Genomic DNA, 18,792 nt, shown 5'->3' with positions numbered 1-18,792 from the left:
CAGGCTGCTCACTTGTAGGCAAAAATGTGGCCTCTTCAAGCTCTGGATGCTCAGTGTTTTCGACTCCTCCTCTTACCCAGACATGCCGTTTTGAGATACCCGTCTCCACCTCCGTATGCGCACCTCCAGGAGGGTAGCCCGATGGTGTTGCAGGAAGCTGCAGGCAGCGTGGGGGCAGGACCGCACCACCAGCCATGGTCTTGCTGCTGAGCCAGCAGGCACTGCCTGTGTGCACGGCCAGTCCTCGATGGGCTTCTGCTGGGCTGAGCCTGGAGGAGGGTGGTCAAGGCTGACAAAGTGGAGATCAAGGAATGGTTTAGGCTGAACAGAGCGGCCCTGAAAGGCAGAGATTTCAGGTTGCTGGCCAGAGCTGCTCTCACTCCTGCAGAGTAGCCACGGAGATGGGAGAAGGGGGATTCTCAGTTGCAGGTAGGAGCCAGGGCAGAAAAGAGGACCGGCACACATCTAACTGCTGCACCAGGCAGAACAGGCAGATGAGCTGCCTCTGTTTTCAGCAGCCTGTTGTCCTGAGCGATCGCTCGTAGGCTTGGGGATCCGTCGAGCCTGCACAGCTCGTGGGTGAAACGGTCCCAAAGAGGGAGCCGTTGGGATAAATGTCCACACCAGTTATCTAGAAAAATGAACTCTGGTTTTGGGAGATGCGAGTGACTGCAGAGTTGTACAGCCCGCTTGCGACGAGAGAGGGAGAAGGCACCGCAAGTTGAGAGAGGTTGATCTGAAAGGGCACTGGGATTGTTCAGCCCTTAATGAGCAGCTCCCTGGGAGTGCTGTTGGGCAAGGTCCTGTAGGGTGGTATGTCTGAGGCTGTTCAGAGGCCAGAGTTAATCCAGCACTTCAGTAATAGGGAATTATGCACTGTTTATTGCTGAGAATATGGTTGTTTTGGGTTTTTTTTCCCTTGGTGTGTCAAAGTCTTTCTGCACTGATCGTTCTTTGCTGCATTTCCTCCCTAAAGCTGCTCTTGAAAGAGTTTGTGCAGTGCGCTTGGCCAGGCTCCTGCCTGGTGTCGCTGCAGAAGTTTGAGCAGTTAACCATTTCTGTCGTGGTGTGTCCGCGTCAAACCGCCCTCCTCCCACATCGCATCTCCTGCGCTCTGCAGGCGCTTGTGCCGACGCACGCTTGCGTCACTGGGCGAAATTAGAGTCCCTCCTGAACCCCGTGTGCCCCCACAGATGACGTTCAGATCAGTGGCTGAAATCCAGGTGTGAAATAGCCTTCCCGATGTGCGTGTCATCTCAGCAGAGAAGCTGCTTTGGTAGAATAGCTGCTTGAGCGCAGACGGCGGAGTGGTGGATGCAGACAGCTTCCTAAGCGACGTGTCTTCAGGGCAGGGACTACTCGTACAACAGGAAGCAACCGCGAGGTGATGGCAGTTGGTTATATTTTTAATTTAAGGGTCTATTTGCACACACCAGGCTGTCCTTGTTCTGTTAATAACAGCATCTGCACACTGGGGTCACCATCTCACTGCACTCTTTGAGGATTTGTTGTTGAAGCAACAACGTTTGAGGGGGGCGGCACAGAGAAAACGGCCCCCTAATGTTAGTGATTTAAATTCTGGCAAAGCAGGCTGAGAGGTGGAGGGGAGGAAGAGCTGCTCCTCACGGGGCTGGGGCAAGAGCTCAGGCTGGAGGGCTGCCGAGCGACTGCCTTCGTTCACCTTCAGAATGCTCAGTGTTATCTGTCCCTCTGGGTATTTGTCCCTCTTCCACCAGCAGTATCTAAGCTACTTTTGGAAAGGAGTAATGGGGAGTTTAGCATTCATAGCTTTTCTTTTGGGGGCAGGAGAAGATGCAGAGGCTGCCAGGCTGCCATTTGACAGCAGTTAGCAACAATCAGCTGGGCTGATGGCTACTGGGCAGCTGGAATAGTTGGAAGCCTGCTGGGCTCAAAACTGGTTCAAAACGAGTTGTGCTGAATCACAGCTGCTCAAAACTTCCTCTGCATGGAGCGTATCCGAGCTGAAGTGAGTCCCAGGCGGCGAGGGGAGAAAACCCAAGTGGTTCCTGTGAGCTGGGGAGTTAAGGCAGCCTGGCATACAGTTTATGCCTCATGGCTGAGTTCAGTAGGCTTTAATTGATGATTTTTCCTACATTTGGGGCATGCATAACATCTTTCCCTTGTGGATTACTCGGTGCCTAATGGGAGTTGAGCTAAATTTGCAGTCCTTCCCTCTGCGGAGAAATCTTTCTCTCCTCTACTAGGCTGCTGTTTCATGAAACTCACAGAAACCAATAGATTTGTGAGTCGGCATCCCCATGAAATTTGGTTGGAAACTGCCATCATATTCCAGGTTGATTAGAGGTGGGCACGTGAATGGCTGTTGAAATCCCAGCGGTGTAAGCCTTGCTTTCTCTAGCTCTGAGACTAACCCAGAAGTGTCTGGATCTGCAAGAGCAAACTCAGGACGTCAGATGTCTGAGTCCTGTTGGCTCGTCCGGCCAGACAGGCTGTGAGTTCGAGTTTAAGGGTAACAGCTGCATTAGAATATGGTGCCGGATTTTAGATGGATTATAGGTCAAGATGCAAACATTGAAGTTGAGCTAAGGCTGGTTAATGAGGACAATTTATGCTTATAGCTGGAAGAGAATGATGTGATCAGGGGTTTCAGAGTGCTCAGTGTGGGCATAACTTAGTTCCTTTGTACTTTGCTCATTTGACTGGAATTGATGTTAAGCCAGTGATGAGAACAACTGAAAAGCCAACTCTGGAAAGGGTTGTTCCTTGCTTGGTTTGGAAATTGGATATTGCTGATGAGGATGAGTGCTCTGGGAGCAGTTTAGAGAATGCTGCTAAGTCAGGAGCACAGACAGCCTGATTATAGCCAACTTGGAGCAACAGAAAGGCAAGGTGGTCAGAGTGAATTTGTTCTGTGAGCACATTTGTTTTTCACACTGAGGCAATGTCCTGTGGCTTTGTGCACCTGTGGGTTATGCTATGTTAATGGAGCGAAGTGATCTCTGCTTGCTCCGCATTAAACCCCTGGATAAAATCCACAAGCGTGGTGTCACTCTTCTGCTTATGTTACACTGCAGATAGGAAGGGAATTCTTGCGCTCAAGTCAGAATGAAGTGAAGGCCCATCAAGTGTCTGTGAGATTTATCCTGTGCTTAACACTTTACAGTGACGGTAAAATGCAGGCTCCATTTGAACCAATGGTGAAGTTCTTTGCTGGGTGTGCAGGCTTTCCCAAGGCTTACTCCAGGCTTTCCCAAGGCTAGTTTTCATGGCAGTTCCAGAGTGCACTTTTAGAGATCTCTGCTGGCCTTTAGTCTAGAAGAGCTTAGATCTCTTGCAGGAGTGACTCTTTCTGGGCAGGGTCTCTGCAAGTGAAGAGGGCTGATGGCATTTGGCTTGCTAAAGGGAGGGATGGTAAATAACTTAGGCAAAACCATATGTGAAGTCTGGAGTTGCCCAGGAATTGTATGTGTTATGGCCATGTCTGAAGCAGGATGGCCAGATATTTGAGAAACAAAGGCTAAGCCAGACATAGAGCAGTTATCTTGAGGCTTATGAAACTTGAGCGGTGCTTTGTTGAGAAGCACTTCTTGTATCATCAGACAAACTGCTCTGTGCCCATATTCCCTGTTTTGCAAAAGACTCCCCAAGCCTTAGAATAAATGCATTAAAGGCCATGAAATGGAGAGAAGAGGATGGTGAGAACTTGAGAGATGCCAGAGCCAAGACTGTGGAGAGTCATGTCTCTTACTGAATTTTCTGTGCTGTCACGAGGGGAAAAGCTGAGGAGCTTTTTGCCAAGGATGTGTGTGTGAAGATTTCTCTGGTCTTTCGCCTAGTAATGTATGGACAGGCCTATTAAGAAATTTCCTTTTGTTGGCAAACATTGCCTCTCTTCTGTCCTTTCACCATCACCACTATGAGAGTGCTCCTCCTGCTGAGCCAGAAAGGTGAGGGCTCATTTCCCGGTGAGCTCTTTTTAAAAAAATCTCTATTGGATTAAATGAAAAGCCTATTCCCTCAGGCTCGCGTCCTCTGCGGTGACCCAGTGAGGGAGGTTAGCCATTTATTTTCTTTTTTCTTTTTCTTCCTCCCCACCCCTGCTCCCAGAAACATTATATACTTGCACTCGTCTGGGTGGTATTTCTCCTGTGGCCAGGACTCCCCTCACTTCTCTGCTGCTGCTTGCTGTGGGATTTGGCCTGTTGTTGCAACAAATAGGGGGAAAATGCCAGAACTGCCCATTCTCCTCTGTCCCTCTGGGACTTGGACATTTCATCTCAGTAACACAGTAGAACTGCACCTCTAATTGCATGCTTTTTGGTGTTAAACTGTTAATCAAACACAGGTTTCTGGTTTGAAATCGGTTTTGTGTCACTTATGCTACAAGTAGGATTAAGAGCTTCTCTCATGCAAATTGATGCCTTTTAAATGCAACATCACTTACCAGTTTGGATTTGGTTCTGCTTCCCTGTGCACGACTATTGCTACAAGTCACTCCATTACCCCAGCAGCTCTCTGGTTGTTGTGTGCAGTGCCACTGTTGCATGTATGTGCATCTGCCAACTCCTGTGTTTTCCTTAAAGCCCTTTAGTTTTGCAGGTTTCCTTGCTGTCTTGTGAAGACTTTTCTCCTCTGCCCCTCCTCTGTCTGCTCTCAAGCCTATCACCCCTATGCTTTCTTGTGCATATTCTTAGCTTGGCATCTGTCCTCTTTCCCACCTCCTTTCAAATGCATATGCTTACTGTCTTCCAAATGCACACCCCGAAATTCTTGCTCCATTAAAATATACAAACCGAGTCTTACAAACATCATCTTCAGCCATTCATAAATTACCTCCTCCTTGCCTCAAAGTACAGGCTTTTTGAGCTTGTAAGTATCAAAATGTTCTTTGGGTGATAGATGGGAGATTAATCTATTTATTTCACTTACAGTTTTGGCAGCTATAAAAAGAAGCAAAACTAGCTTTTTGGCCATAAACCACTTCTTGCAGGTTGATTTGGTAGAGGCTTCTTTGTTTTTCTTTCTTTTCCCTCTTGAATCTGCCAGAGACTTTAAGTGAAATAAATAGATTAATCTTCTTTCTGTAGCCCAGAGATCGGGTTGATGCATTTAAGAGCTTTTTCTCCCCCTAGACTTCTGAAATGTTCACAGATCCGATTCATATTTCAGAACTTCCTTCATGTGTAAAGAGACTCAGTGGTAGCAGTAATTCTTCACTAACAACAAATAGGGGTTAGTGCTTGTTGGATTTCTTTTCTTCTGAGAGCACTGAAAATTTTCCATCAAAGCGTTTTTGATAAAAGGAAATTTTGTGGAAAAATATCAGTCTTTGTGTGGGGGGAAAAATACACCCAAAACCTGAAGATCTCCTTCAAAAGAAAAAGTTGGTATTTTGCAAGACTGTGTCTTCAGGAAGGTTCAATTGCTGCGAGCCAAACGGCTGAAAGCAGGTTTCCAAAAGCGTATGTACTTATCAAAACAGAACTGTGAAAAAAGAGTGGCAGAACTGGAAAAATCACTGGTTTTGAGGAGGGGAAAATGGTTTTCTGAGCAGCTCTGTTTTCTGCGGTGGAAGGGTATACACTGAGTGTAAGGAGGTCTCATGGAAAGGGTTTCTTAAAGCAGTTTATTCTGGCCACAGTCCTTGGCACGTTATAGAGCTGGGGTCCTGGTGATTGGTTTTTTCTTCCGGCGTGTGCACTTGCATCGCAGCTTAGTGAGAAACAGTCGAGCAACTTTGAAGAGCTGAAGGCTTAATGCTATCCAAGTTTTATGCTATCCAAGGTTTAATGCTATCCAACACTGCCCAGGGAAAGATACAGTACTGCTAACATTGCGTGGTGTGTCTGTGCCCTTTCCCAGCATTGCACTGGGCAAATGTCGGTGCCTGGCGTGCCCTCTCTCCTACCTGGCTGCCTGCTGATCCCCGGCCATCTGCTAGGTGAAGGCTGTGTCTCTGCCCCTGTAAGGTGAGTGTTTGACCCTGGCAGAGCTCGGACAGAAGCTGACTTGTCTTGGAGCAGGAAGAGAGCCAGTGGCCCAGTAGGAAATGGCACCGGGGCTGCTTTTGCCCTTGCTCTGACTCTTCAATCTTATTTTACTCTTGGATCTTCTCACCACCTTCACACAATCTAAGAGAAACCAGTATTTGGGCTGAGCTTGTTTCCTGCCACCTGATTTTGAGGAATGCTTTGACTCGAGGCTGTATATACCATCTAGTGAAAGGATCTTCTTTGCCTTGCTTTTTTATGTTTGATGTAGGACAGGAGTGTTGCAGACGGGTATTTTCTGCAGAAGAGCTGATGTCCCCAATTTCATACACCGGCTTGCGCCTGGGTCACATGTTTGCGTTGGGTTTGTTCTCTGTTGGAACAAAACTGAAATTTCAAAGCTCCATTTTTGTCTATTTCTTAATGTAAAACAATTGTTGGTTTAAAGGCTTTTTCTTTCTCCTGGTTAAGCTTTTTTATGAAGCCAGGGCTCTGACTGTTTTTATTTATTCGGAGTCCCACAGGCCTCTCTGCAAGAAGAGAGATGTTGAGCGATTGAGATTCTGCTCACCTAGGAGTTTCCCTGTGCCACCTCAGCTGGAGAGATCAGTTTGTATTTCCCCTTCCGAAAATACTGTCTTGTGCTTGGCTGCGTGTGTACGCAGTGCAAACTGGCCGCTCTCTCCCGCACCAGAGGTGGTTTAATGGACGTGATGACCTGCAGAGTGGGTTGGAGTCTTCCGCTGAATAAATGCGGTATAATGTTTGATACGAGAGCCCTGGCCTTTTTATACAGGAAAAACGGCTGGTGCAAGGCTGTGCACCGAGGCTCTCGTCAGTGCCAGGTGTGGGGAGGTAAACCAAGATTTTCTTGCTGCTTTTTAGATGATTCGGTGTCAAACCTGTCCAGAAACTTTATCCCAAGATAAACAGCCCTCAGCCTTGTAATTATCATTATCAGTATGCTTAAAATGGTTAAAAAATTGAGGTGCTGTCACGACATCTGGCTCCTTAGGTCAGAGGAGCAGTGCGGGTGCGGACAGCACTGGCCCCTGTTTGATGGCAGCTTGCTGTCCTGCTCAGCTGGAAGAAAATTTGCCTTTCTCCTTCCACCTACAGACACTCCCCTTCCCCCAGGCTTGTCGTGACTTTTGCTTTAAGATAACAGCTTCAAGCCAATTAAGAGTGTCTGAAGTGGGTAGAGCAGACATCGCTGTGTGAGACCACAGTGCTTTTAACTGCTATTGTTTGTTAATAAAAATAAATTGTGGGCACCAGGGAGGGATAAAATCCCACATGATCTTAGTTTTCTCTTTTCGTTGATTTTCCCAGTGAGAAGTGAATTGTCACAAGCAGGGAGGCTTTTGGCAGATGATGTCGGGAGGGTGGTGCTGGGGTGGTTTGGAAGGCTACTGGTCCTGTAATCCTCTTGCACGTGTGCCCCCCATCTCCTTGTCTCGGCCGCTTTGTGCAGTGTAAACCATCGCCTGTAAGCTTCAACGCCGGGCAGTGAAGCAGAGGGGGCTGAGGCACAGGCAAAGCCGGTGTTTTGCTGCCGGGAGCGGTGACTTCTGGCAGAGGGATGGGGTGGCTGAAGGCAGCATCCTCTTTGCCATCCCGTGAAGCTGGCCGGAGCTCATCCATCGCAGCTCCCCGCTGCGGCAGCGTGGCTCGGGGGGCTCTGCCGGGCAGGGTGAGGCAGGGTTGCGCTAACAGCCCTGCCAAATGGTCCTAGCGCTGCCCTGTATTGCGGTGCTGTGTGCATCCATCACGTTACGCGCCTTGGTCTCTCTTCTCGCAACAGCCATGGGACTTTCTTCATTGCTGTGGTGCTGGAAGGCTTTGCTGTGCCTTGCGGTGCCTGTGGAGCAGGGCAGAAAGACCGGGGACAGCAGCACGCAGACTGGCTCCTTTTGTGTGCCCAAAGGGTTTTGCCAGGGTGGTTGTGCAGGCAAAATTTCCGAGCAGAGAATCGGCTTAAACCCGTTCCGAGAATAAAATAAGCTGCCCTGACAAATGAGTTGTAATGCTCTCAAGTCAATGTCTGTAATGGGACTTTTGTAAGCATGACTCTGAGGGGGCAGGTGGGGTTTTCACACTCGTAATTCACTTGGCTGTGCCAATAAAGCTTTCAAGTATTGACCGGCCCTGGGGGACCTGATAGGTGGTGTGACAGGCCTGCGGAGAAGCACGTAATTGCATGGAGACATCCTGTGACTCAGCCTGAACCTGTAACTGCTGAAGTCTCCCTGTGTTCCCAGGTCGGTGGTTGATAATGCTGGGGAAAATCTAACTCTGAGATAGCCGAGTCTATATGTGGCTTGTATGAGGAATTAGGATGGGTACATATTGCTTTTATCTCTGAGCAATGATGGGAAAAGTTGATCAGGCTTTGCTAATGCTGGGGAGGATTGAGAAGGGTAAGACAAGAGAGAACTCAAAACTGCGGAGAGAGAAAGTTAAAGAAAATAATCCACAGGAATGAGAAATGTCAGGAATACATTCGTCCTTCTGCTTCACTGCCTCCAGAATTCTTTTCTCCTTGAAGTTTCTTGCTTCTTTTTCTAGAAGTCACGAAGGGGGGAGGGAGAAGAGAAAAAGAGAGAGATAAAAGAACACAGCCAGAAGAATAAAAAAAATTCCATTTTATGTATCAGCCAAGCAGGTGTTTATCACTAATATCACCTTTCCTTGAATATCACCTACTCTGGCGCTAACTGACTGACCCTTCCCGGAGCTGTGCTGTCACTGTGGTGTGATGGAGAGTCGGAGGTCCTTTTATCCCCCCGACACCTGGGGAGGAGAGATACCACTGGTCCGTCTCTCACCTCAGATGAGTTCATCCCTGGCAAGCCACCGTGTGAATACTGTGAGGACAATGTGAGAAGAGGAAAGGCATGGCGGCTGAAAGTAAAGCAGGCTCTTTAAAGCTGATGAAATCTAAAAGGAGACATAGTTTTTATAGGAACATAGAAATTGCTAGACTGGAACAGAACTGTGCTTCATATTGTTAAGTATCCTTTTTTAGTGCTAGCTGCTTCCAGAAGCAGTGTAAAGGAGGCTTGCCCCAAGGGGGGATTCTTCTCGCCCTCGAATGTGAGGAGTTAGCCAGTGCCTTGCAGCGTGAAGGGTTTACGTGTCATCCAAAATTTTATCTTTTTTTTTTTTTTTAAAACTTTACTATTGTAATTTAGCTACTCATTCTCTTTATAAACATCTGATCCTTCTCTCAGTCTTACTGAGGTTTTGACTACAACAATACCTAGCGGTAATGATTTACCCATGCTAATTATGCATTTTGCAGAGGAAAACATATTGTTCGTAGCTTTAAATGGAGTGATTTTTCAGTTTAATTGAACTTACATCTTTGTATCCCTGGGGCAGGCTTGCAATTTAGTTCCTCCTCTCCCCCTGAGACACACAGGCACTTTCTCAAGCCCAGCAACAGTCACCTGTTGGAATGTTTTTCAGGTTCTTTCGCTCTTGTCAGTTCCATTTAAATTTGAGCCTCTCTGCAGATGAAGCTTTGCAAAAGGAAATAGCTCTCTTTGCTTGTCGAAAGAATGGAAAAGGCTCTGTTAAGTTGTTTGTTGATATTTCCTGACAGTTTTTCAGAATTCCTTGCTGCTCTGCAGCTGTTAAATTTGTTGTCTCAGCTGTGAGGATTACTCTAGCTTTGCTTGAGCTGCATTTTCTCACCATTCATCAAGCTTCTGGTGATGCATAGAAAGATCCATCAACACCAAAGCCACCTCCAAACGAGCATTTGGGTCTGCCTCCCGATTGCCTGGATAAGATTGAAGTTGCTGCCAATTTTTAAAGGGTGTTTGTGGTTTCTCAGTGAGCTCGCAGACGATGGCGTAGGGGTTTAGCAGTAGAAGTAAATGGAGGTTGCATTAGGATAAAGCACACGTTGGAGTTTTCGAAAGCCTGGTCCTGGCTCTGCCTTCCAGGACCGCGGACCCAAGTGCCAGTGCAGCTGGAGGTGCTGTGCCCTGTCTTGCTGGGATGCAGCCCATCTCCAGGGCCCCCCAACTTGCTGGGGCCAGATGTGGCAGGGCAGATGGCAAACAGATTTTGCAGGCTGGTGGTATCTTGGGAAGTGTGAACAGAAATGGCACTGCCCGTGGATTTCTTGTGTGTCCTTGGCAGGTTGGGCAGAGGGAACAAGAGGGAGAGCGGAGAGGTGGCTGGTGTTCAGGGATATCTTTGCTATTGGTGTGGCAGCTTCAGGAGAGTTTTATTCTGTGATTAACATTTTATTTTGCCTTTTGGCCTTTGCTGTATCGTCTCAGAATTTTTCTGCAAAAATCTCAAAATATCAGGATGATGCACTGATAGTAACGACGAAGAGTACCATCTCACACAGTCATTAAAAATGTATAAGTAGTTTCAGAAGCAAGTTGCTTCTCTGAGAAGCAAATCGTCCATAATTCCGCTTGGTATTTGGAGACTTTTATCTCCAGAGAGAACTCAAAACTATTCAGTGTAGTCTTGATTTATTTTATTCTCTTGAATTTTCAGAGCTAAAGATGAAAAAGGGCTTAACACAAAAAGAATTACATGCTTGCACTGTGCAGAGAGAGAAGCCAGGGGCCAGTCCATGATCCACCAGCTATCCAGCAATTCATGTACCACCCTGAAGGACCTATGCAGCTCTTTTCTAGCCAGCCCCATCCTTTTAGGGGTATGTCCTGGTTCCGGCAGGGATGGGGTTAATCTCCCCCGGAGCCGGCAGGGGGCAGGTATTCCATCCCACGTGAGCCATGCCCAGGCTATAAGTGGCAGTAGCTGGGGACGGGGGTGCAGTCCCTACTTGGGGGTGGGCTGCCGCGGTGCAGGTCCGGTCGGTGCGCTGCGCGGCGGTACTGTAATCGCAACTTCATATCCCTTTATTGGTGTTACTGTTTTGTTTTCATCTTCCCTTTTCCTGTTCTGTTAAATTGCACTATTTTAACCCACGAGTTTTGCCCTGTCCATTTTTTTTCCCCCACGACTGTGGGAGTGGAGCGAGCGGCTGCGTGGTTCTTTGTTGCTGCCTGAGGCCAAACCGTGACAGGGTAGCAGATTCAGACTGCTTTATAAACAGCTGTCCATCAACCAACCATCAACCATCAATGTTCTTGATGGAAACTTTAGTAAAAGAAGTTGGTTTGATTTATTTCCAGCAAGCTGTGGTGAGGGTGAGTTGGGATAAGTCATTTTCACATGCGCAAGAATTAGTGCAGCAAGTTGCTAAATATCCGTGTTCTCTTAAGTGTTTTCTTGGCTTCAGAGGCTTCCTGCTTTGTCTTGCATGAAAGAAGAATGTCATCTTCCTTCCCTCTCTGTGTGGAATTTTGGGCTGCCCTGGAGTCGATACCCCAGTCGTACCTGTGATTCATTGCTGCGCCTGGGCAAAAAGCATGTTTTATGGCTTCTCGTGGGGAGATGAGAGAGAGACAGATGCACCTTGCAGCTGGAAGGAAGCAAAACCTGTTGGGAGGATGGCTAGCTCAGCAAAGCAAAAAATTACCTTACTATGAAGGGTAAAGGGTTTGAACTGTGTTCACCACCCTTTCGTGCCTGAATTCAGAGAGTAGGAGGCAGGAGGAACTTGGGACTAGGGAGGTGAAGAGAGGCGTGAGGACAGAAATACCTTTGTTCCTTTGAGAGTAGAAACCTTGCTGTTAGGCCAGGAATAAAAATCCTCTCTCTCTTTTCTCTCTCATCTTATGTCTTGAATTCCAGTGTCTGTTCCCACTGCTCGGTGGCGCAGGTGTGATGGTGGGGAGGTGCCCTTGTGTTGCATTCCCTGGGTATTTTGCAAGCACCTCCATCAACCAGATGCTCTATGGGTACGGGTCGGAGGAGCCTGTGTATTTCTGCTGTTCGGCGAACCCCAAGGCGCAGTTCTATCGCTGACAGCTGTTCCTTGGGTTCGTGCTCAAAAATCAAAGTACTGGGAAGCCTTTCTTAGTAGTGGGTAATGTGTTAGGTGAACGCAGCATCCCTCTGTGCTCCATGTTCTAGGTAATTACAACCCTGCCGCTCACGTAGCAGAGCACAGCGGGTGCCCTGTACTTATTATTTAGCTTTGCTATTAACTCTAAGCTGGTGATGCAAAGGCAGCTGCTTCTCTGGGAGTCTCGTAATTCACCTCTTCACCAAATCAGGCTGCAAACAGGAGAAGCATCCTTGAGGTCTGTCCCTTGGAGCTGAAAGTCGTGGGACCCTTTCCCAGACCTTGGTTGTTTATAGTTTGCCTGGAGTGGTTACCCTTGCGCGGTTTGTCTTTGCAGAGTCTAAAATGAGAGTGACCCGTTTTAGGATGGTGATCCCATAGTGCTTTGGCAGAGAACGACAGGGATGTTAACTCCAGCGTCCTCCTCAAATGGCAGGCAGGCATTTCCCACCACTGCTTTGGCTGGAAAATGGGGTTCCATCTGCACAAAGACATGATCTTAAAACTCCTTGCCAGGAGATATTAGATAGATGTGGCCAATGTTATGGAGGAGAAGTGCACACTGGTGGAGCAGCAGAGGGTAGTGGGGAGTGTAGTCAAAGGCTGTCATCTCTTACTGCCTCTGCCAGAGGGACGAGCTCAGCACTGTGGCAGGGAAACTTGCTTTAGCACTGGCATCTTCTTAGGCCTGGCCCTTTTTGCGTCTCTGACCTCTGTGTGTGGTTGCTTCTCTTATTCCTTCTCATTTGGTGGGAGAAATGCTGTCGAGTGTGTGTTTGCCCCACGTTTCCCTGGGACCAAGCCATACCCCATGGGCTGTCGATCCCCACACCCTCCGTGGCCAGTGCTGTGGGCAGCTGCGGGGCGAGCAGATGGGTGGCACAGGCAGGAGGGGGCAGTGGAGGCGAAAGAAGGCAAAACATCTGAGGTCCTATGTCAGATGCTTTGCTAGCTGACGTGTGGTTGTTAATCGCCACTGGCTAGCAAGGGATGCTTGGGGTGTTTTTTGCGCTGAAAGCACGCCCGGGGTACTGGTGCAAGAATTGGGACCTAAAGGAGGAAAACAAGGCTGTGAGACTTGGGGAGCGGCATGGGAGCTGATGCTGAGCGCCATGCGGCTCCTCGGGGTGCAGACCTCAAGCTCCTCTTGAGGTCCCCCTGGCTCTGCAGGGAATGGTTGAGAGGAGATGTCTGTGTGTGACTTCAGTGCTGCAAGCGCTGGTTCCACAGCCTGGGCTGTAATACCAGTGTGAGCAAATTTGACGTGATCCTGCTGTTTTGTCAATAACTTGGAAAGTTTTGAAATAACTGCTTCAAAGTGCTCAAATGATACGTTGCTCCACAATCTGTCTCGGCTGCTGCCAGCGCTTCTAAGGAACCAATTTACCATGTGCTTAACCTTTTAGGGCATTTCCTCCCTAGGCATTACTCTGTAACTCCCACTAAAAAAAAACCAAAATTACCGTTGCCCTTCTCAGAGGTGGCTAATGATTTCCAGGTGGTTTTTGGCAGCTTCCGCATTTTAAAAATATGTTGAACACGCTTTCTGAAATCAGGATGCTCTTCAAATGTCCAGCTGACATTTGAGCATGGGGTCCCTCGATTTTTCTCAAAACTGAGAGAACTGGGACTGGGAAGGCAGGGCTGCTGGTGGGAGCTTCCCAAGAGAGACGTGATCCGGAAAGAGACCAAGCCCCAGGGAGTGGAGATGTGCAGGGCCTCCCTGCTCAGCCCCTGCGTTGCCTTCGTTTCTATGACCACATCTCAATATTTCTTCTGCCTCCTTTCCCTGCCTGTAAAAAGGGGGTAGCCCCTCTGGGGAGTGCTGAGATGAGATGGAAGAAGTATAAATGTAATCCAAAAATAGACAAATTGAAAAATTGCAAGTAAAAAGCTGTGTCTTTCTCAAACAAAACTCCTGGTAACTTCAAAGGCAGATTAAAGACTTTGCCTGTGTCAGGACTTCAATATTTGGCCCAAGAATTAGACAAATGGAATAGTATGAGAATGTTTGCCAGAAAATTGGAGAAGGGAGAGATAAGGTAACTGATGAAATACTCAAAGTCAGCATTTAAGGACATTGCTGCCTGTGGAGATAATTTTATCAACTTGAGGGACAACCATTTCTCCCATAAAGTAAAATCTACCCTCTATGTTGCTGTTTAAAATGGTATTTACTAAAAATTTGTTTAACTGTGCTGTGGGAGTCTGCTGTGGGACAGCCAGGGTCAATATCTGTACTAATGATAGGTTTGTGGATTCTCCACCTACTGCTCTTCATTTTGATGGTGTTTCAACTTTGAAAGTTAGACCTCTGTGTGCTGGGGTGGTGTTACCTTGTAAGAGGAGAAAAAAAAAAAAAAAAGGTCCTGCTCTTGGTCCTGTCCTGAATCCTCTTATGCATGAAAGGGAGGGAAGGAGGTGGTGAGTGTCATTGGGGCTGGACCAGTACTGAGAATTGGTTTCTAGTTCAGTGGCCAAAGTGACTGTCTGTCTCCAACTCCCATCCCTCAAATTATGTTTTGGTATGAAAATGTTTTGTCCTATACTAAAACCAGAAGTCGGTATTATATTTTAAGTTGCAGGCTGCTTTGAAGTTAAAAAAAAAAAAAAGAGGAGGAGGGGGAATAAAAGAAAAATTAGAGATCTGACTCAATATTGATTTCCACTTGTTTTTGTGGAAATGCTAAAAATGCCAAGATGAAATATTTGGACTTTTCCTTGTGTTTCTTTTCCATTTTTTGTTAGAAGCTCTTTGCCCAGTTTGACTCCAATTCCTGAATAATTCATAGTCTGTAAATAGCTTCCTCCTCCTCCTCCTTTGGTAAATAGACTCTTTGTCCCAAGTGCTTGGCAAGCTCGAAGCAGTGTCATCCTGCTGAGTCGCTGGTTCGAGAGCCGAGGTGCTCACGGCGGCGTGTGTTCTCTCTCTGCAGAGTTATGTCATGCCCAGACCACCAAAGGGCTCCATGAGGATTTATAGAAGATGCCCCGTGTCTTGGCGCCTCTGGTGCTCCTTCTGCTGTGGCTGATGAAGATTGCTGCCAGCCCCCATTCCCTGAGGATTGGTGAGTACAAAGCTTGCTCTGACCTGCGTTTAACCACCCTTCCGCTCAGAGTTTGGACCACTCTGTGTAGAAATGCTCAGGCAAGGGAAGCCAAGCCTTGCCTGTGGTGGCTGGGCTCCCTGCCGTGGTGCTGCGCTCCCCGTGCGGGTGGGCTGAGGGTCTTCCTCAGCTACAGCATCCCGCCTGCATTTTGGAAATGTTCTCTCCTTCATCGTGTAAATGAAATGCAGTTTATATTGAGTGTAAGTATTTGCATTGATTTTTATGGTGGTAAAGTTACCCGATGGGAATCTCTTTCTGTATAAATTTGAAGTGAAAGTCGCTCCTTGGGGCATTCAGGAATGGAACTTGCTTCTCCCCTACGCCCTATCCCCCTTGATGCTCTCCTAAGATCCACACAAAAGGAAATAGTTTCTATGTCACAAATTTATTTGTCCCCACAGTGATGACAAGGACTGTTTGACCCCAAACTGAATCTAGTTAAGCGGTGCCACAAGAGCATTAATAACTCAAAATGCTCCATTTGTAAGAGAGTCCTCTGCATTCGGTCTCCGCTGGGCTTTATTAAAAAGTGTTTAGGAAGAAGCACCATCATCTTCGCTTGCTGCCTGTGCGGATTAGGGAAAAGAAGTGCATCCAGAAACCTTGTAAGGAAACTTGCTTCATAGTATTGACACTTTGCTCTGTTGTTTAGAAAGGCAACTGCTTTTCCTGACTCTTCTCTCTGGAGCTACTAGCTGGTTTTATTAACTATTTGTTGCAGATAAGAAGCTAATCTATTCCTGTCCCCATTTGCAACTTTCACAGGTGACACTTGAAGTAAAATTACTTCTCCTCTCTGCTAGTGGAGCATGGAGCAGCTCAGAAATATAGCAAGGGAGCGTCTGTGCTGGCAGGAGTCTGGGAAGGGTGGCTGGGTGTTTTATATCCCCAGCATCTGTGATTCATGTGGAGCACTCATGCTGCATAGTCTCAGCTCCGCAGACTGCATTTCATGTTGATCGGCAGATCCTCCACTTGAGCCAGCCATCGTGTTGGGGATGGACAGTATATTAGGACGCTGAAGGGGAAAGATCCTTCATTACACCTTGTGCCCCAGCCATCTCCTTCTGTGGGGAAAGTGCTGTGGGTGCTTGGGAGCGTGAGGGGAAGGGGAGCTCCCTCGGCAGTGCACGTAGCAGCGCTGGGCTGCAAACCAGTCTGAGATCTAGCGTGGCTGTCCACCTCCACAGTGCAACCCGAAGTGAAATGGGAAGGTGTTTGAGTGGGATGGGACTGTGCTTTTGTGTTCCTGGCTGAGGACTGGAAATGAAAATCAGTGCTGCACCGTGCTGGGGGCAGCTGCCAGGTGGGATTAGCTGCTGTTTTCCAGGTCTGAGCTTGTTGCCAGCTCAGGGGCTCCCTAAATGGAGTTGATGGTGGCTGCTGTGGGGTCACATCAGCGCTGACCCCTGAGGGCAGGCAAGAGGGAGACAAGGCGTCTGTGTGTTCGGGGGACACATGAGCAACTGCGGTGGTGGTAGAAAATCTGTCTCTCTCCATCTGTCCAAATACTAGTTTTGTCTTTGTCATAGTGCCTGGTGTCTGCTGCTGGGTGAAGGAGATCTTGACGCACTGCTGGGCATATCCATTATAGACATTGCTCACACACTTGAACACAGACGTGGTTCACACGTCCTGGTCCCACTGTCTTGTACAGGTGCACAACTGTGTGCCTCTGTGCTTAGCAGAGACGCGTCGTGGTGAATAGCTGAACGCATGCTGATTGAATGTGAGCTGCTCCCCCTTAGCACCTTGTACCTGCAGGGGCCGAGGGCTGCAGTGCCGGCGGTTTGGCTGCTGGGCAGTCACCCAGCGATGCTCTGCTGGTGCTGTGCTCTCCATCCCAGAGACTGCTCCACTGGTGGTTTTCAGCTCTCTCGCACTGCGGTCATGCTCTCTTGGACCCGTCTCTCCAGTTTTAAAATCCTCATGTATTTAGGAATTCTTTGCTTTTGACTTCCCTTTGCAAAGATAACAGAGCTGCTCCAGACACAGTTGCTTTTAAGCTTATAGCACCTCTGCCTAGTCCAGGATGGAAGCGCTGGATTTCCTTAGCCTGCACAGGGTAAGGCAGCTGAAGTCTCTGTTGAATCCTCCTAGGACTGAAGAACTTGTATTAGGAAGTTGCAAAGGCAACGTAGAAGCAAGAATACAAAGAAGGAGTAATGGTGAGCGAATGGGAAGAAACTTCACCAGTCCTTCTAAAAGGTACTGGAGATGGTGGCTTCTGTGCCAGATAGTGTTAATTGGAGTGGCCAGAGACCCTACAGTCAAACTAAAGGTGTCTCCAGTCACCTCCTGCCTCCTGAGAATGGGACACCAGCAGTCCTGACCTTGGACCTGGCTGATTCCCACACGTGAGTCTAAAAGCAAGAATATACTGAGGGAGGGGAAACTCAGGTAGCTGTGTTGGTACATACCTACTGCTTTTGCTTTACTCATGGCCACAGAGCGAACTTCTCTGAAAATGCTGCCTGAAGCAGATGGGCAAAGAGCTACGGAGGGGATTGGGGTTTTGCTTTTGTTTCTTCAAGACACAGTTTTATTTTAACAGTATATCCAGCAAAAAAGTTAATAAAAATAAAGTACAAAATAAAATGAGAGAAAAAATATTACTAGCAGCCCTGAAATCATTCCCAAATGCATGCTTTTGGCAAGAAGGGAGATATGGTATCTAGCAACATAAATCAGTGCAGTGCATAGAAAAGGAAAACAGACCAGCATGAACATTTAGATATTCAAAGAAAATGCAAGCTAACATTTAAAATCATTCTGAAAGCCATCTGGTAATGGACCGCTCAAATGCACAGTTATATGATTAGTAATGCGAGGTGAACATAGGCAGTGCCATGCCTGGTTTCTTCACCAAGTTGCTAGAAGAGATGCTTGCCTGCTGCGCTTGGCTTGCAGGGTAGAAGGAGGCACAGTGGTGCTGAGTCAGGGGCACTTGGCTTGGCTTTTAAACTAAGCACTGAGCTTCCCTGCTGCTGCTTTCTTGGGGTTTCGGGTGGATTCTTGGCCCTGATATCTCTCCGTGGAGTTTCTAGGCAGCAGATTGCTTAATCTTTGAGCACACAGTGACGGGGAGGTTTGCTAGCCCGGATGGGACCAGCAGCGAGTGTTGCATTGCAGTGAGCTTTAGAGCCATCATCTATGCAAAAAAATGAGCAGAGTATAGGCTACAGCGTGACCTTCCCTGCGCCTTTGGCATGCACAGGAACAATCTGTAGGCTATGGTATGCTCTATTTCTCTCCTTCATACACAGGAAAAATCGTTGGGGGAAACCTTTTTTTTTTCAGCCTTAAACTGTGCATTCCCTTCTCATCCAATCCTGGAGAAAGTCTCCTAGTTCACATTGTTCTGGAGACCTTTGTGGGGAAAAAGTGACTCGTGCTTTACGCAAATAGTGTCTTTTTTTTTTCTAAGAGTGTCTTTTGTTTATCAGTCAGCTCACTTGGTCTGCCTTGGTGAGGTATTATTTCCCTAGACGCTCAAAAGTCGATTGTGATCGGGGATGAAGAAGCAGGCAGGAATGGCCGTGTTCTTGGAAGTTTTCAAGAGCTCCAGGAGGTATGTAAGGAATTGCCTTGAGACACCCTGTAGCCCTTAAAAGATCCAATGGGTGTCAAAATGTCCTGGGGGAGCAAAACCCAATAGTTGGTGCTTGCCCAGCGCGTGCCCTTGCACATGCTGTCTTGCACCCAACCACACCAAAATCATGAAAGGCATCAGCTCCCTCCTGCCTGCCCCAGTGGCAGGGGAAGA

General features: G+C 47.8%; 1 protein-coding gene across 1 annotated transcript in view; it reads left to right on the top strand.

The window, feature by feature from the left end:
* Positions 1–14,902: 14,902 nt before the first annotated feature.
* The window catches only part of GRIK4 (glutamate receptor, ionotropic, kainate 4), a 137,278-nt gene continuing 133,388 nt past the window's right edge, over positions 14,903–18,792 (top strand). The window contains exon 1 of the mRNA XM_009895148.1: positions 14,903–14,984. Coding sequence (XP_009893450.1) covers positions 14,903–14,984 — 82 coding nt within the window. The remainder of the gene's footprint in view (positions 14,985–18,792) is intronic.

The sequence above is a fragment of the Charadrius vociferus genome, unplaced genomic scaffold (assembly GCF_000708025.1).
Source record: "Charadrius vociferus isolate BGI_N301 unplaced genomic scaffold, ASM70802v2 scaffold751, whole genome shotgun sequence".
NCBI classification, from domain to species: Eukaryota; Metazoa; Chordata; class Aves; order Charadriiformes; family Charadriidae; genus Charadrius; species Charadrius vociferus.
This window is presented reverse-complemented; position numbering and strand designations above follow the sequence as displayed.